Source organism: Alosa alosa, chromosome 8 (assembly GCF_017589495.1).
Source record: "Alosa alosa isolate M-15738 ecotype Scorff River chromosome 8, AALO_Geno_1.1, whole genome shotgun sequence".
NCBI classification, from domain to species: domain Eukaryota; kingdom Metazoa; phylum Chordata; class Actinopteri; order Clupeiformes; family Clupeidae; genus Alosa; species Alosa alosa.
The window spans coordinates 17795719-17811124 of NC_063196.1; the positions used below are offsets into that span (position 1 = coordinate 17795719).

The window sequence follows — 15406 nt, forward strand, 5'->3', positions numbered from 1 at the left end:
ATGTTATGTCATGCCAAACATGTACAAACTTTTTTTACAAAGGTTACAAAGGTTACAAAAGGTTACAAAGGTTACAAAGGTTACAAAACAAAGGTTACAAAAGTTACAAAGGTTTTTGTTTTTTTGTTATTTTATTTCATTCAGCTTTTTTGTCTTGTAATGCAAATGTAGCCTACATCTCAGTGACTCAAATTTGGTCTTGATTTCTCCTGCTGCTTCACCCTCTGGCCCCCCCTCAGAGCCTGCGCCTGCCAAAAAGAAGCCAGTGAAGAAAGAAGGTATTAAACCTCCAGAACACTCCTGTCTTTCCTCTCTTAAACCCCTTTTAAGGCTCCTGTCTTCTGTCTTAACCTCACAAAATCTCACAGAGCAAAGACTTGCTCCCAGTTCATACCCAGTGATCATACAGCATGGAATACATAATGATTCATCTGTCTGTCCATCTTTCTTGCTCACTTGCTGTCCCTCCTTATGATTATCTCTCTCATACTGTATATAGAATAGATACAGCTCTGGAAAAGATTAAGAGACGAACTGCACACTTTTCTGATGTCATCCTACGGTTGCTGAGTGAAATATGAATGAGTTGACGGTCATATTATTAAAATTTGCAGTGGTCTCATAATTTGGAATATGACCGTCAACTCTGATGTCATCCAACTCAGCAACTGTGGGATGACATTAGAAAAATGTGCAGTGGTCTCTTAATCTTTTCCAGAGCTGTATCTATTCTATATATGAGATAGATCATCATATTTTTTTTCCAGAGCTATATGTATAGACAGACAAAAAGACATGTGTACATATGGTATGCATGAGTAGATAAGTAAGGTACACTACACTGCAACCATACATAACAATATTATATAATATATAATTTACTGTGTGAATAGGTACATTTATATTGTAAATTAGGGCTTCTTTGGATGGAATGGAGATATGTTTTAATGCATCTCACATGCCTGACTTTAATTCCCATTTCCTGTTTCAGAAGCTGCTCCCAAAGAGAAGCTTGGTCTGTTTCCAGCGCAGAGAGGTGAGAATGCTGGTCTTTCTCATTTACCCATGTCCAGTTAGGCTGGATTCTGCAGGCCGCTAGTTCCCTCTGGACTCCAGCATATCAATGACAACTGGGCTCACCTCATTTTAATGTGCTCTTTATTCCAGGAGTTGGTGTGAAGGAGGCCAAAACAAAGGAGCCAGGTATCAGATGCTGCTTCCTGGCAAATGCTTCTGTATCATTATGGATGGATGGATGGATGGATGGATGGATGGATGGATAGATAGATGAACAGATGGTTGGATGGGTGGATGAAATACATGAATAAGTTCATGACCATACAGTATACTGCATATGATGTGATGCCTATTTGTTAGTGTGCTTGTTTATGTTGCATGCACTGTAAAAAGTCCATTGAGCAATAATAAGGTACACTTTTATTGTCCTTTCCTAGCTCTGTCATGATTTACACAAACAGAGCACCACAATAGGTTACAGCCAGGAAAACAACACATTGTGACTTACGCTCTTTTTGTGTCCCCCTCACAGCCAAACCAAAAGTCAAATCTGTGGACAAAAAAGGTCAGTGTGACTCGCAACACTCGCTCCCCTCATTCCCTCATGTCTCATGGGAAAAAAGCTTACGTAACACACGCGTGAAAAAAGCTTACGTAACACACATTCCCATACATACACACCCAAAGTGGTTAAGCACCTTGAGACCCACCCTGACACACACACACACACACACACACAAACACACACACACACACACACACACACACACACACACACACACACACACACACACACACACGCGTGCGCACGAATGATATAGACTCTTCGGCAGGGGCTAATAAAAAAATGTCTGGGCGAGTCATTATCAAGGAGATGGCACTCTGTGAATATGGAGGGCTGTATCAGGGTCAGCTGTGAAGAAGCTCACGACAAAACCCTCTAGCCATGTCCTATATACTGCTTAGCACTTCATCAGAGACAGAGGGCCATTTTGCTCCGTACTTTAGCACACGGAGACCGTGTGAGCGTTTCGGGGTGGTGTGTGTCATACCTCAGTAGGACATCATGGACCTGGCGGCCGTTTGCGAAAGAACAGCGCTGTTTTTGTCCTCTGTGCGTCTTTGGCACTCGGAGAGTACAAAGGTGCCAGAGGATGCAGAGTGAGGGGTCAACATCAGCAAACACTGTAGGGTATTGCTTGAAGGATAGAGTCAACATAGACATTTACTTTTTTATCTTTCTTTCTTTCTTTTTTTCTTTCTCTCTGTTCTCTATCTCTCTCTTTTTTTCTTTCTTTCTCTCTGTTCATACACACACACACACACACACACACACACACACACACACACACACACACACACACACACACACACACACAGACACGCAGATTTTGCAGTGCCCCCTGTTGAATTGTCCTTTGCTCCTTTGTTGCGTTTGACTCCACCATTATGTCTGCTATCTACCCACACATTACCGTGGCAACAGCCGCAGAGACAAGCCTGCCATTTAGTCATGTTCCATACTGTGACGTCATAACCTGAGAAAGTAGGAAACTACGGTGTCTTGTCAAAGCAACAGCGTTAATGAATGTAGGGTGGACATACTTAAGGTGAGAGGCATGTTAGAAAGCTAAGGTTTCCTGGTTAAGAATAAAGGTGATGGTTATCTTGCCTCCCTCTCTCTGAGGTCTAAAAAATCCTGCTGACTAGTTTCTAGAACATACACACAGACGCGGTGCTCATGGCTGCTCTGTTCAGATGCATTATATACTGGCTGTGTCATAGGGCTCAGTGTTTCAGCTGCGTCTGCTTTCCTGGATGGTAAGGAGCTTCTGGAAATGACCAGCGTGTTGCCATGGAAATTGCCTGGTGAAGTAACGTCTGGTTCCGTGCGTGGTTGTGCTGACACGCCACCTCAGAGGATTTCTGGCTGTAGAGAGCAACGCTGGTGGCCGGCCGTTATAGCCCTTGCTTCTGTTTGCTTACTGAACTGCCCTTCCCCGTATAGAACACATCAGCATTATGATCACATTTATGTTATGCTACACATGGGCCTTATACTGTGACAGTGTGATATAGGATATTATGGTGGGGGACAGAGAACTGTGAGGAAAATTACCAATAATGGTATTATATGACCAATAATGGTATTGATACTGTCATGTCATTGGATGTCTACTGTGATGGTGGCTAATGTTAAGATATGACATGTTTATAAGAAGCTTATTTCACTCTTGTGGTGGATAGTGCAAGTTTTGTGCTATTCTTACAACACCACAGGAGCGGGGATAGGCGACTACTTTATTACTCTATGCCAATTGTTAAAGTCAGTTTTCATTGCCCAATTATAGATGCCTGCCTGTAACCAGTCTTTCTCTCTCTCTCTCTCTCTCTCTCTCTCTCTCTCTCTCTCTCACTCTGTATCTCTCTCCCTCTCGCTCTCCCCTCCATGTCTACAACCACGAAGAAGACAAAGTGAAGGAGGAGCAGCCCACCGCTGAGAGTGAGTGATTACACTCGGCCGCTATTTCCATTTTATCACGCTGACATTTTACACTGCGTGCGTCGCTGAGGACAATGAGGAGAATACATTACGGACTTGTCCGACAGCTGCTCGTGCAGTACCCGACACAGTAAGATCAATGCATAGTGTATGGCGGCGGTCGACGCAGTAGTCCGTGTACCGTACGCTGTGATGTGTCAGTTGCAATTAACGATCCCAACTGAACGGGACAGGTGCTATAGAAGCCCTTTGATTGTGTTAACTTAGTGCCATCTTTAAGGACTTTTAGAAGGCTGACTCTATCTGTTCTTGTTGACTAAAAATAGCATGACAATCTTCATCAAAGTTTTGTGCATTTAGTCAGAAGACGGGGAGAGCCACCCATCCAGTGGTGATCTAATTGTCTCTATGTCCTCTCTGACAAAGTAAGGTGGCCCGCTTTTTGATAAGATGCCAGGCACCATTTCCCAATGCACCATCACAAAGGCTAGCAGAAGGAGCTTGCAGATAATGAAGTGAGCTAGTGGAGTGGGAGAAAAAGGGAGAGAAAGAGGGAGAGAGAGAGAGGGAGGAAGAGGAAGAGGGAAACCTGGCAACCCTGTATTGGCTGTGTGTAATGTGTTTATATCAATAGGGTGGGCGGGGACTGACATGTAATCAATATTCCTAAAACAAATGGCTCAATTTAATTAATGACCCCTGGACGAGGAGTACGATCAGTCAATAAGGCTCTGGCAGAGCACTTAGTCATTTGTTGGTGTTTGGCTTTCATATTTGATCAGTCTTTGCCTGCAGTTACTTTTATAATGGGATAGTGTGTATAGGGGGATCAAACAGGGGCCAAAGGGCATTTTCTTGTAGATCGGTCTATCTGTGTGGTTCATACCTCACACTGGTCGAACGGTAACCGTGGTGAGTGGAAATGACAAGCAACTGACGGACTGACACAAAATCAAGAACTGGACATTTCACCCTCCGTTGCCTCGCTCACACCTTGTAAAAGTCCAGACAGCCGAGACAACCTAACAGGGCAAGCGGTGTCTGTTTCCTCAAATGGTGCGGACACATAGGTCTGTTTGGCCATTCACACACACACACACACACACACACACACACACACACACACACACACACACACATAAACACACACACACACACACACACACACACATACATACACACACACACACACACACACAACACACACACACACACACACACACACACACACACGCACACACACACACACACACGCACACACAACCACAGCCAACTTAGCACGGCCTTGAAGAGGCTCTTGAATGGGAGTGTTAACGTCGGGGCTCTCCTTTGTACTCTATTGGTGCCATTTTTAGCGCAGAAGAAAAAACACTTTGCTAAGAAAGAGCCTGGAGCCTGCCAGAAGAGGTCGACTAAATGACCACCATTCATCACGGATGCTAATGCTGCACTGGCCACTTGTCGGAACAAACGAGACACAAATGAGATGTGATAATGGATCCAATAGTGTGCACATTGCTTCATTTATTTATCTATCGCTACTGACTTCTTTATTCCCGTCGCATGCATTGTAGTGAGAGAAACACCTTTGTACTGATGGCCTAAAAGTTCTTAGAAGGATTTAATGAAAATTTTCCCTATTTTAGCTCATAACTAGCATTATATTGCGGTGATGATTAGATAACTGAAAAACATTGTCATCTCTTTCTCATTAATGTCTTGCCAGCGAATGACAAAGGGAAATTGGATCTGTCAAGTAACGCAACTTTTAAATAAAGGCCATGTGGAATTTCGCTACCCTCAGACAGGGGTGAATCAATTTCAGATATGTAATCCTGAGATTCTCTCTCTCTCTCTCTCTCTCTCTCTCTCTCTCGCATTAATGTGCAAGAACCCATGCCCTCCAAAGTATTCACAACACGTGGAAAATGAAATCACTCATTTCTCTAACCTGATTAGCAGAGTCTCCTGGGCACAGTGAAAGTGCAATCACAGAGGTGTCAGGGTGCGTTAATGTGACGACAGGCGAGACAGAAAGCATATTGCAGGCTCCAGGTGATGTGACAGACCTGTTATGTGTCTCACCCTCTCTCCAACAGGTAAATCTGACACAGAGGCAAAGACAGAGGCTAAGGAGGCATCAGGTAAGACCTCATAAAGGCGTCCCGAAATGTGCCTCTTGAAAAGTTCCCCTTGCCCATTGTGTGCACGGTTTTTACATTTACATTTATTCATTTAGAAGACACTGTTGTCCAAAGTGACTTACATATTATATTACAAGGGGTTACATTGTCCCCGGAGCAACTTAAGTGTCTTTCTCAAGGGCACAGCGGTGGAAGCCGGGAAGTGAACTCACAACTTTTCAGGCTACTGCATGCTAACTCAGCTCCTTAGCCACTACACTACCACCGCCCTGCAGTTTCATTTTTACAGTTCCATAGGTTTAGCAATCATACAGTAAAATATAATTGCACTCTTACATTGGCATACTGTGGAATGTGTGTGTTCATAATCCCAAAACCCATCACTTAAAAAAGAGAGGGAAATGCATTACCTCTATGTCTGGTTATGAGTAGGCCATAAGTCAGCGTGCATTACTCATATATCTGGTTATGAGTCTGAAAAGGCAGTAGCTGTTGTGAAATCATTATCCTTCTGTGGTGTGTACGCACTGTATATTTGGCTGTACTATGGGGATACTTTATCATCATGCCATTACATGATTACAAGCACCACTCTGACTAGTGCCCTCACTGTCCTTGTACTGTGTGCAGTCCTCCATTTTGGGGCAAAATAACATGCCCACTTGATGCACATGTGTGAACACCCTACTTCTTCTTTTATTTTTTATTTTTTTTATTTTTTTTAGAAAAAGACGTCAATGTGTCTGCCCCTGCGAGTGAGTAGCATAATAATTTGCTGTCTGTCACAGTGATGAGTTGTGAATGGGGGAGGGGGAACAGGATGCTGATGGTCTGGCTGATTAAATGCTGTGGCGATGGCTGTCTGATTGATGTGTTGAGCTCTTGTTAAACACGCACCCATTAACCTGTGTTCAAACGTCAAGCTTTGTGGTGTTCTGCTTTATTCATGAGAATATTCATACTGTACTCCCAATATTGTAAAAAACAAAAACAAATGTAAATTGTAAACGCAAACCATTGTCTTACATTCTTATGTGTATAATTAGTATAAATGAGTAGGGTTTCAGAAACTGAAAAATAAATATTAATATGTTATCATTATGATAAGAAAGTAGTGTTATTAGAGTGTTATTATACATAAGTGTATATAATAATTTTTAATAATGCACAGAGGCAATAATTCACATTCCTTAGTATCATTCATTGACGTTTTAATTCCAACCCTTGTCTAAGAGTGCATTAACTTGATCTTTATTATTAGCTTATAAAACACTGTTGTAACCGTACATTGTGCAGATGTCTAGAGGAGATATATTTTTGTGTTATGACTGTAGATGTCGTTAAAAGCCTGACCAAAGTTGTAATAAATATGCCATTTCTAGACAAGCGGACAAAGGGCTCTCGCAGTTCACGCAGGTACCTTCATCACTCCACTGGTTAATAAACTCAATTAACAGCTCTGTAATTGCCAAACATCCTTTCAACTAGGTTAGCTTGCTGCTCTGAAGCCACTGCTAATTCCTCATGCATTTAGACATATATAATCACCAAGCCCATTGCAGACTGTACTGGTATTACTGAAGTGTTCCAGAACTTCAGTTCTTATTACTGAAGAGTTCCAGAAGGGCTGTGGAGGGACAGCTAACACATGATTGCGCATGATTGACACTGAGTAAACCAGTGGAGTGACAGTATCTCCTTTTTAATAATAGCTTTAGTCCCACCCCACCTCATTCTACTTCCTCCTCACCCCCATCCTGTTTGCCTACCCTCACAGGTCACAGCTGCATTAGGATTTACAAAAAAAAAAAAAAAACATTAAAAAAATCATGTCGTGCAACACCACGCCTTGCACGCTATTAAGCGTTTTTGTTTGCCGAGACTGACTCTGCTGTCTCCCTGATGGCCTAACCTCCACGCTATAGCTTTGATAACAACATGAGTGCTGTGAGTTGAACTGCCAGTGCTAGTCCTGGCTTGTATTGCCACGGCTCTTAGGGGACAAATGGCTTTAATCTCCAATGATTAAAAGTCTCTGTTGTGTTTCTGTAAGCAGCGAGATAGCCCCACTGCCTGGATGTTCTGCATTTGTACGCACAGATGCTGCAGACTGAAATAACATAATAACATAATAGCATAAGTATTTAGGACTGTACATTCCTTTTTTAATATTATTTGCCAACCCACCAAACTACATGCATCTCTAATACTCCCCATACATGCTTTTACGTAATGTCACAGTGAAATGGCTGGACTGTTACCAGACTGTTTTTTGGTCTCCATCCATCAAAGAATCCTTTGAAGGTCACCTGTTTCATTGAAATTCATGTCCCCCTCCCCCACCACCTACCCCCCCCCCCCTCCATACCCAGGGGATTAGCAAACTCTCCCTGATGTGACTGATGGGTGAGACAGAAAACACTCACACACCCAGAGCTTCTCTTCCTCTTCTTCTTCTTCTTCTTCTTCTTCTTCTTCTTCTTCCTCTTCTTCTTCTTCTTCTTCTTCTTCTTCTTCTTCTTCTTCTTCTTCCCCCCTAATGCGCCACTATTCCCCACTACGCAGTGGCAGGGTGTTTGTAGGAGACCCACTTTCCACACACGTCTCTTTGTGTGTGGGTTATGAGCAGGTTGCATGTTTACATTTGGCGAAGCTCCTCTTTCTGTGTTATTTCTGATGTCTTGTCTCATTGTGTTCACCAGAAGAGCCTGAGTCCACACAGACCCGAGCAGACCAGAAAAAGCCAGGTGAGAACCACTGACCCATCCGCCATCTCACCTGTGTGTTTACACAGGACAGACAGCACTCAAAGTGCCTCTCAAACAGAAACCAGGGATGGGAGTTTTTTTTCTTTCTTTCTTTAATCTCTTTTGGAATCAGGACAGCAACCTTTTTAAAGTTTCTAAAGATTTTCAACAGATGAGAGAGGCCTTTGAAAAGCGTTTTTCTGTATTTTCTTTCCAAAATCTAAGAAAGTATGGTTGTTCTATGCCTTGCTTTGCTGCTGAGAGCAGGTGAGGTACTCGAGTTCGAATATAATGTACCAAATAATAGGACTCTTGAGATCTACCTTGCTTACAAACACACACTGGCTGATAATGACTATATACTTTACACTACACTACAATACAATACCCAAAAATACATTGTGCTACAGCTATGCATTTAATTTCAGTGAAAGTGAACTTTTTATTGTTCTCCCTAACTTATTCTCCTAACACCTCCCCTGTTTGTCTCATTCACTATCAATAATTATATAATAATGAATCAACCAACCTCACTTTGGCACACAGGCAAGATCCCCTACTTCCAATGCGTGGTGTACGGCGGCAAGAACAAGGGTCCCCAAGGCCCCGGTATGACCCCAGCAATGACCACAGCCATGAGAGCAGCCATGGAGCAGAGGGCCTCTCTCATGGAGGCCAGAGCCAGGGCTGCGGGCCAGTAGGACCCATAATCAACCCATCACCCTTCACCTCCAAGCCCAGGAATTGTCCACTCCGAACCAACAGGTGGCGCTCCTCTCCTACCCTGACTGTGCGCCCTGTCAGCTGCTCTGATTTTTTCCCATCCCCTTTCCCTTTGATTTCAGTCAATAGATAATGCATTAAGGGACTGACAGCAGGGTGGAGGGTGAAATGATTATACATGTAATCTTTTAAATGAGTGGAGTTACTGACCGTTCTCAAGAGTCAAAATAATTCCCAATCTATATAGGCACTGGCTTTGGTGTATGTGTTTATTTAAAGGCCTGATGTTTCCTTATTTTGTTAAATACATGGCTATCAGATTTTGCACCAACCAGTATCACAATGGTCCCACCTAGCTGTATATAAAGGGATGTAAAAAGGAAATATTGCAAACCAGTTATTTATCTAATTTATTCAGATATCTTCAATGAAAAGTTCTATTTTTGAAGAGTAGAAAAGTAGTGTGAATAAACATAATGTATATACCATGAAAGAATCTTAATATATCAACTGGCAGTTTACATTTGTGTTAACTTTACACTCAATTTCAGTTGGAAACTGTGAGTAGAATTGTTTCCATTTTTCTTCACCTACTTAAGCTCAAACATCACTTTGTTTGAAGACATATTAATTGACTTTCATGTTTGATATCTGTTTGCTCAGTGTTTGATAGTTTGACCATGAGCATGAGCATTGTATCACTTTTTCACAGACACACACACACACACACACACACACACACACACACACACACACACACACACACACACACACAGCTCTTGGCTCCAATCTCTTGCTTAGCCCCAGAGGTAATGGGATTATGTAAAGTGTGTCTGTGTGTGTTTCAGCTCTGATATGGCACACAGGCTGCCCAGTAGCCTGCATCTGGAAAGAGGCAGGAAGTGCCCTCGCAGCCTCACTCTCTCCCTGGTTGACACAGATTTCACTATACTGTTGAAAACCCATATTAGGGGATTTTTTATTCCCCAATTGGCCCTCTGATTGATTTAGGAGCAGTGAGAGATGAAAAAATGACATGGGGGACAAAATGGGACATATCTGGCAACCTTTTTGAAAGTACAGGGGTAGAGAATACGAGTGAGAGGAGGCTGTTCATGAATCTGAATAACATGTCACAAGAAAAGCCTGGGCACTGCTCATTTCCTTACTTATTTCCTTTGTTTTGTCTTCTGAGTAGAATGTCTTCCCACAAACTCACACACACACACACACACACACACACACACACACACACACACATACATACACATCTATTGTAAATCTGCCGTAAGGCATGCAAGCTGGTGTCTGTTTTTTGTGCACCAAAGCTTAAAATTAATGTGAGGGTTTTTTTGTGTTTGAAAACAAACAGATTCCTTCACGATTAAACTGAAAACGAGCCCTCTCTCAGCCAGTACTCAAAAACAAAACAGAGCACCAGAACTGAGAGAGGTGAAGACCCAAGGGTGCTTGTGCACTCCTTTGACCAAGTTTGAGAGACAGTGTATGTGCAATCGAAACCAGCACCATTTCTGTCCCATTTGTGTAACTAACTACTTATTTATTTTGCACAATTGCATAAATGCATTTTATATGTGGCAAATGTGCCTTGTGATACGTGATGCCATCACTGATCAGTTTTGTCTTATTCAGAAATCGTCTGACTTGAGGTGGTGATCAGTCGAGACTATTACTGAACCACTGCAGGACCTAAACACCCAAGTGAGCCAAATGGCTTCACTTGTTACAAAGCGTAGACCACAGCCTCTGTTGGAGAGACATGTTTTTTAGGCATTCACAAGTCTATCGTTTTCTTCTCTCATGTAACCATACAGATGGCTGTAGAGATATAACAAGATTGTATATTGTCTGCACATACGACTTTCCCCCCATCTTTCTCCAGAACCTTCTGTTGTTGCCTGCCTGCCTGCCTGCCTGCACCGTTTGTGCGTGTGTGTGTGAGCGGCGTGTACAGAGACAGTCAGCTACAGCAGCATGGCAGGCAACTGGGATGTAGGCCAGGGAGGTAATCTGACTTTGAAGTTACAGAATGAGCGACTTCCTTTCTCTCCTCCACCCCCACCCCCCCCTCTACCCACCCAGCCACCCATCCACCCCAAACCCAATCCAACCCAGCCCCCCAGCTGGGGGAAGGAAGAGAGAACGTCAGATGTACCATGTGGCTAACGCCGAGCAGTGTGCAGACGCAGCGATAGAGCTAATAATAATTTAGGATAATTTCTAACTCTACTAAAGATGACGCGAAGGACAGTCAGCCACTAAGATTAGTCTGTGCGGCTCGACTACAATGCCTAGTAGATGGCTGCTAGGTGCCAGAGAAGCATTGGCTTGTCTTTACTTAAGATTCAAGAAGAATATCCTGTATGTCTGTCTTCAGAGATGAAGGACAGCTTCATGATGTGATAAGATGAGAGAGATGGACCTTATGTTTACATGTCATTAGATGGGTGTCTGTTGGCATCAGTTCCTATAGGGTGGTAAACACTTTACAATACTCATTGTTTTTGGTGGAAAAGCACTGCAACCTATGAGGGTTTGTGTTGTCATTCAACAATGCCCCTCAAGAAGGACATATTTTAATGAAGCCTTTGTTCCTTTAGCTGTACAAAATGCGTTGCTGCTTGTTTCGCATGGTGCTTACCTTCAAATTGCCTTTGTGAGCACGTCCACAGGATTTTATTTGACATTTATGTCGCTAGATGTGTCTACACTGATGATGATTTCACTGGCAAGCTTGAACCAAGAAGGAATATATTGTCATATAATTTGCTAGTTTCAGTTTCAGTCTTCCTGAAGTTGAGATAGACTATGACATTTTCTTCTTTATAAAGTTATTAGAGGCCTTACATGTACTGATTGCTTGGTGAATGCTTGGTAAAATATACCGACCTATAAGAATGCATTATGAGCCCATCTGTAATTGTAAAGTAATGAGACTTAGCCTTTGATCCAAATGCATGATTAAATAGCTCACAGAGGCTCCCAATTAAATGTCTCCATATACCCCCAAACACCAGTGGTTTTGGGCCAAGGGCTAACTGTTTTTGGACTAAGGGCTGACTTAAACATCCAATAACAAGGAACAGGCTACACATTTGAAATATATGGTCTTTTACTAGATTGCATGCATTATTTTTCAGTTTCTGTTTTGTTTGTGGTACTTCTGACTAGCTATAGGGGTATCACAGAGAGTCATGATGGTTCACTTTTTTGAAAATATTTATCTGTCCATATTGTCTATGGCATTTGCTTAAAAAAGGCTACTCTGGCCTGGAATGTCAACATAGCAGTTTGAGCCTTAGCTATTGCTCTTAGCTTTTTTCAGCTTTCTCAGTGTCTTCCAGGACTGGGGTACAAAATAGGATCATAAAAGATCAGCTATATATTCCCTTTCATTGTACTTGATTGATCTCACTAGCTAGTTGATTTTACTAGCTGATTTTTGTAACAACAGGTAGTCCTGCCTGCCACTCTCTTGCCTAAAAAAGTGACAGAATTTGGAAACACTTGGTGCCCCGGGAGTACTGTCGGTACAGGACGTGAGTGACATTAATGACTGGTAAATCTCCGGCTGAGGGCTGCCGTGGGGAGAAAGGTGCATAGCCTGCGGTGCTCTGGGAAACATAGTTTTCTAATGGGATTAATCAGAAGAGCTCCATCTTAAACATCCACAGAGGATTAAAGCGACATTAAGTGGCTTTTCCTTTTAATGCATGCAGTAGTTAAGTGGGGATTTAGGGACGGACTTAATGTTTAAAATTAATATTTCCTCATCCAATCATCTGCTTCTTTTGGTCACCAATGTGCTGAACTGACGTTGTTAGTCATGCTGATAAAATCTGCTTTGAATATGTATATGATAGGTTTTGATGGATGTTTGTTATTTTTCTCCCCTCGGAACTGTCACTGTACTGGTTTTGAAACTGATAACATCTTGATATGTTTGCACAAAGAACTGTTGTTTATTCAGCAATCTAACTAAAGAGCACAAATGTTTCAACCCTAAAGGAGTCTGTGTGTTTTGTTTTAGTGTCCTCACTAAGATCATAAATAACAATTCTGAAAGAAATAGGTGACCTATCAGCACATAACCTTGAATCTAACCTAAATCTACACTGCTCAAAAAAATTAAGGGAACACTTACAGTTTTTCACAATTGTTAAAAAACATTTTTTGAAACCTTCCACCCTTTTCTCCATTCTCAAATTACATTCACAGAATGTCTGACAGTTCTTGCAAAATAAAACACTCACCTCAACAGTGTCCAGTGTATGATTGAAGTGTTCCCTTAATTTTTTTGAGCAGTATATTTTGTAACAACATGAAAAAAGAAGAGCAAGTGTATTTATTGACTTAACATTAGCTACACGGTTCCCAGTACCTGTGGACTTGTAAAGTCATACAATGACAAAACTACATGGACATTTGCCCCTGTGTACTTGTTATTACACAGCATGGTACAGGGTCCTCTTCACATGATGCTAAATGCTAGCCTTAGCAAAGTGGCGGTTAAAAACAGCTCCTGTAATACTGCCAGTGCTGCCGAAGGATGATCACTTCTGACATTTTTATTGCTTTGTTTTTCCCCTTGTTATGGTTCAGCTGACCCCTTGCTCCATGCTCCTAACAATAAGCACCACGGCGGCCAGTTCCTGCCTGATTTAAGCTGACCGTTTAGATTGGAGGCATGCTGTCAATATGTGTTGTTGTTTTGTTACTCCATAATTACACCACAACAAAACAAATCAGCTGTAAGGGTAATGTCAGGGGCAGTCATGATTGGTGGCTTTTGTCTGTGTTTTTTTTTGAGAGGGCCATTTGGAAGCACTCAAGTGCAGCTGTAGTTTTCACAAGTGAGTGACCTTAAGGAAACTTGAGCATATGGCGCCGACCAGCAGACGCCTCTTCTCCCCGATCACCCCTTCAAAAGATGGAAAGGAAAAGAAAAGCAAGGGCAGTTGCTGCTCACAGGAAGGTGGTTTGAGGGGCGAAATCTTGCCCAAATTTACTGACCTCAAAGTTTCTCCTTCAGCACCCGATGAAAGTCATAGCAGCGGAGTTTTGGGATAATCTCTGGCTGTCATGTTTGTACGACCTACACTTTCCAAGTACTTTGTAGCATCCTCCAGTCTCTCTGATCATCAAATTACATTTTGGCGAATATGTTGGCTTTTGGTTAGAGGATTTTTTCTCTTGATTCAAGCTCCTTTAAATCATATTATATAAAGTTACATTATTATACAACAATAATTTATGGAAAACACCTTACATTACAAAAGGTAATGCAGCCTTCTGAGCATCAGGTCAAAATTATTTATTGCATTTTTATTTATTTTATTGAAATATTTATTCAATTCACACCCTGGAGTTGCAAAGACCATCTCTACTATATGAACCATATCAGTACAACACTGTGCAGTAATCATTACACACTCCATCCATAGAAATGTCCTTCATGTTTACCCCATGAGCCAAACCAGAACAGCAGGGTTTGGTAAGGGTGGCTCAGCCTTCAGCGTTAACACACAGCCCTGACAGCCAGTCAGCCCAGCTACTGTGACCAGAGCTCCTCTACAGAATGCTAGTGCATTAGCGTCCCTGTGGCATGTGCCACTCCTCTCTCTCTCTCTCTCTCTCTCTCTCTCCCCCGTCTGCCACACGGGAGATGAAAGGAGAGGAGTGCACTATTTTAAGAGAAATTCTCCATGGCTCTGCGGGGCAAGAACAAATATAAAGCGCCGCCGCTACGAGAGAGAGAGAGAGAGAGAGAGAGAGAGAGAAAGAGGGAGGGAGGGAGCAAGAAAGAGCCACCGCTGCCCTGGCTAATATGAAGGAAGATGGAGAGAGAGAGGCTAAAAAAAGAGGGGAGGAAAAGAGAAAGAGAGTGGGAGGGAGAGAATGAGAGCAACTGAAAAGGAGGAAGAAGAAGTGAAAGAGAGAGAGAGTGGAGGAAGAAAGGAGACAGAGAAAAGGGAGGAGAAAGAATCAGTGGAAGAGTGCCTGAATGACAATGTTAGAAGGAAGCGAGAGAGAGAGAGCAGACATGAGCAAGAGAGAGAGACAGAGAGAGAAAGAGAGAGAGAGCGATAGAGATGTTGATTAGGGCAGAAAGCAGAGACGAAAGAACCATATGGAGAAAGAAAGCCAATGATCTACTTCTTGTATATGAAAGAACATGCTTCCAGCACATCAAACACAACAATCACATCACAACCCAAAAGAGGATCACGCTCAATACGCTTATGTGATGT

The 15406-nt window shown here is 42.4% G+C and overlaps 1 protein-coding gene across 1 annotated transcript in view; it reads left to right on the forward strand.

The window, feature by feature from the left end:
* Positions 1-11246, forward strand: part of LOC125299360 (probable serine/threonine-protein kinase kinX) — a 39661-nt gene extending 28415 nt beyond the window's left edge. Inside the window, exons 20-28 of the mRNA XM_048250603.1 lie at positions 240-278; positions 992-1036; positions 1168-1203; positions 1550-1582; positions 3485-3520; positions 5620-5664; positions 6390-6419; positions 8367-8411; positions 8958-11246. Of these exons, the coding sequence (XP_048106560.1) occupies positions 240-278; positions 992-1036; positions 1168-1203; positions 1550-1582; positions 3485-3520; positions 5620-5664; positions 6390-6419; positions 8367-8411; positions 8958-9112 (464 nt within the window). The 3' untranslated portion in view covers positions 9113-11246. The remainder of the gene's footprint in view (positions 1-239; positions 279-991; positions 1037-1167; positions 1204-1549; positions 1583-3484; positions 3521-5619; positions 5665-6389; positions 6420-8366; positions 8412-8957) is intronic.
* The last annotated feature ends 4160 nt before the right edge of the window (positions 11247-15406 follow it).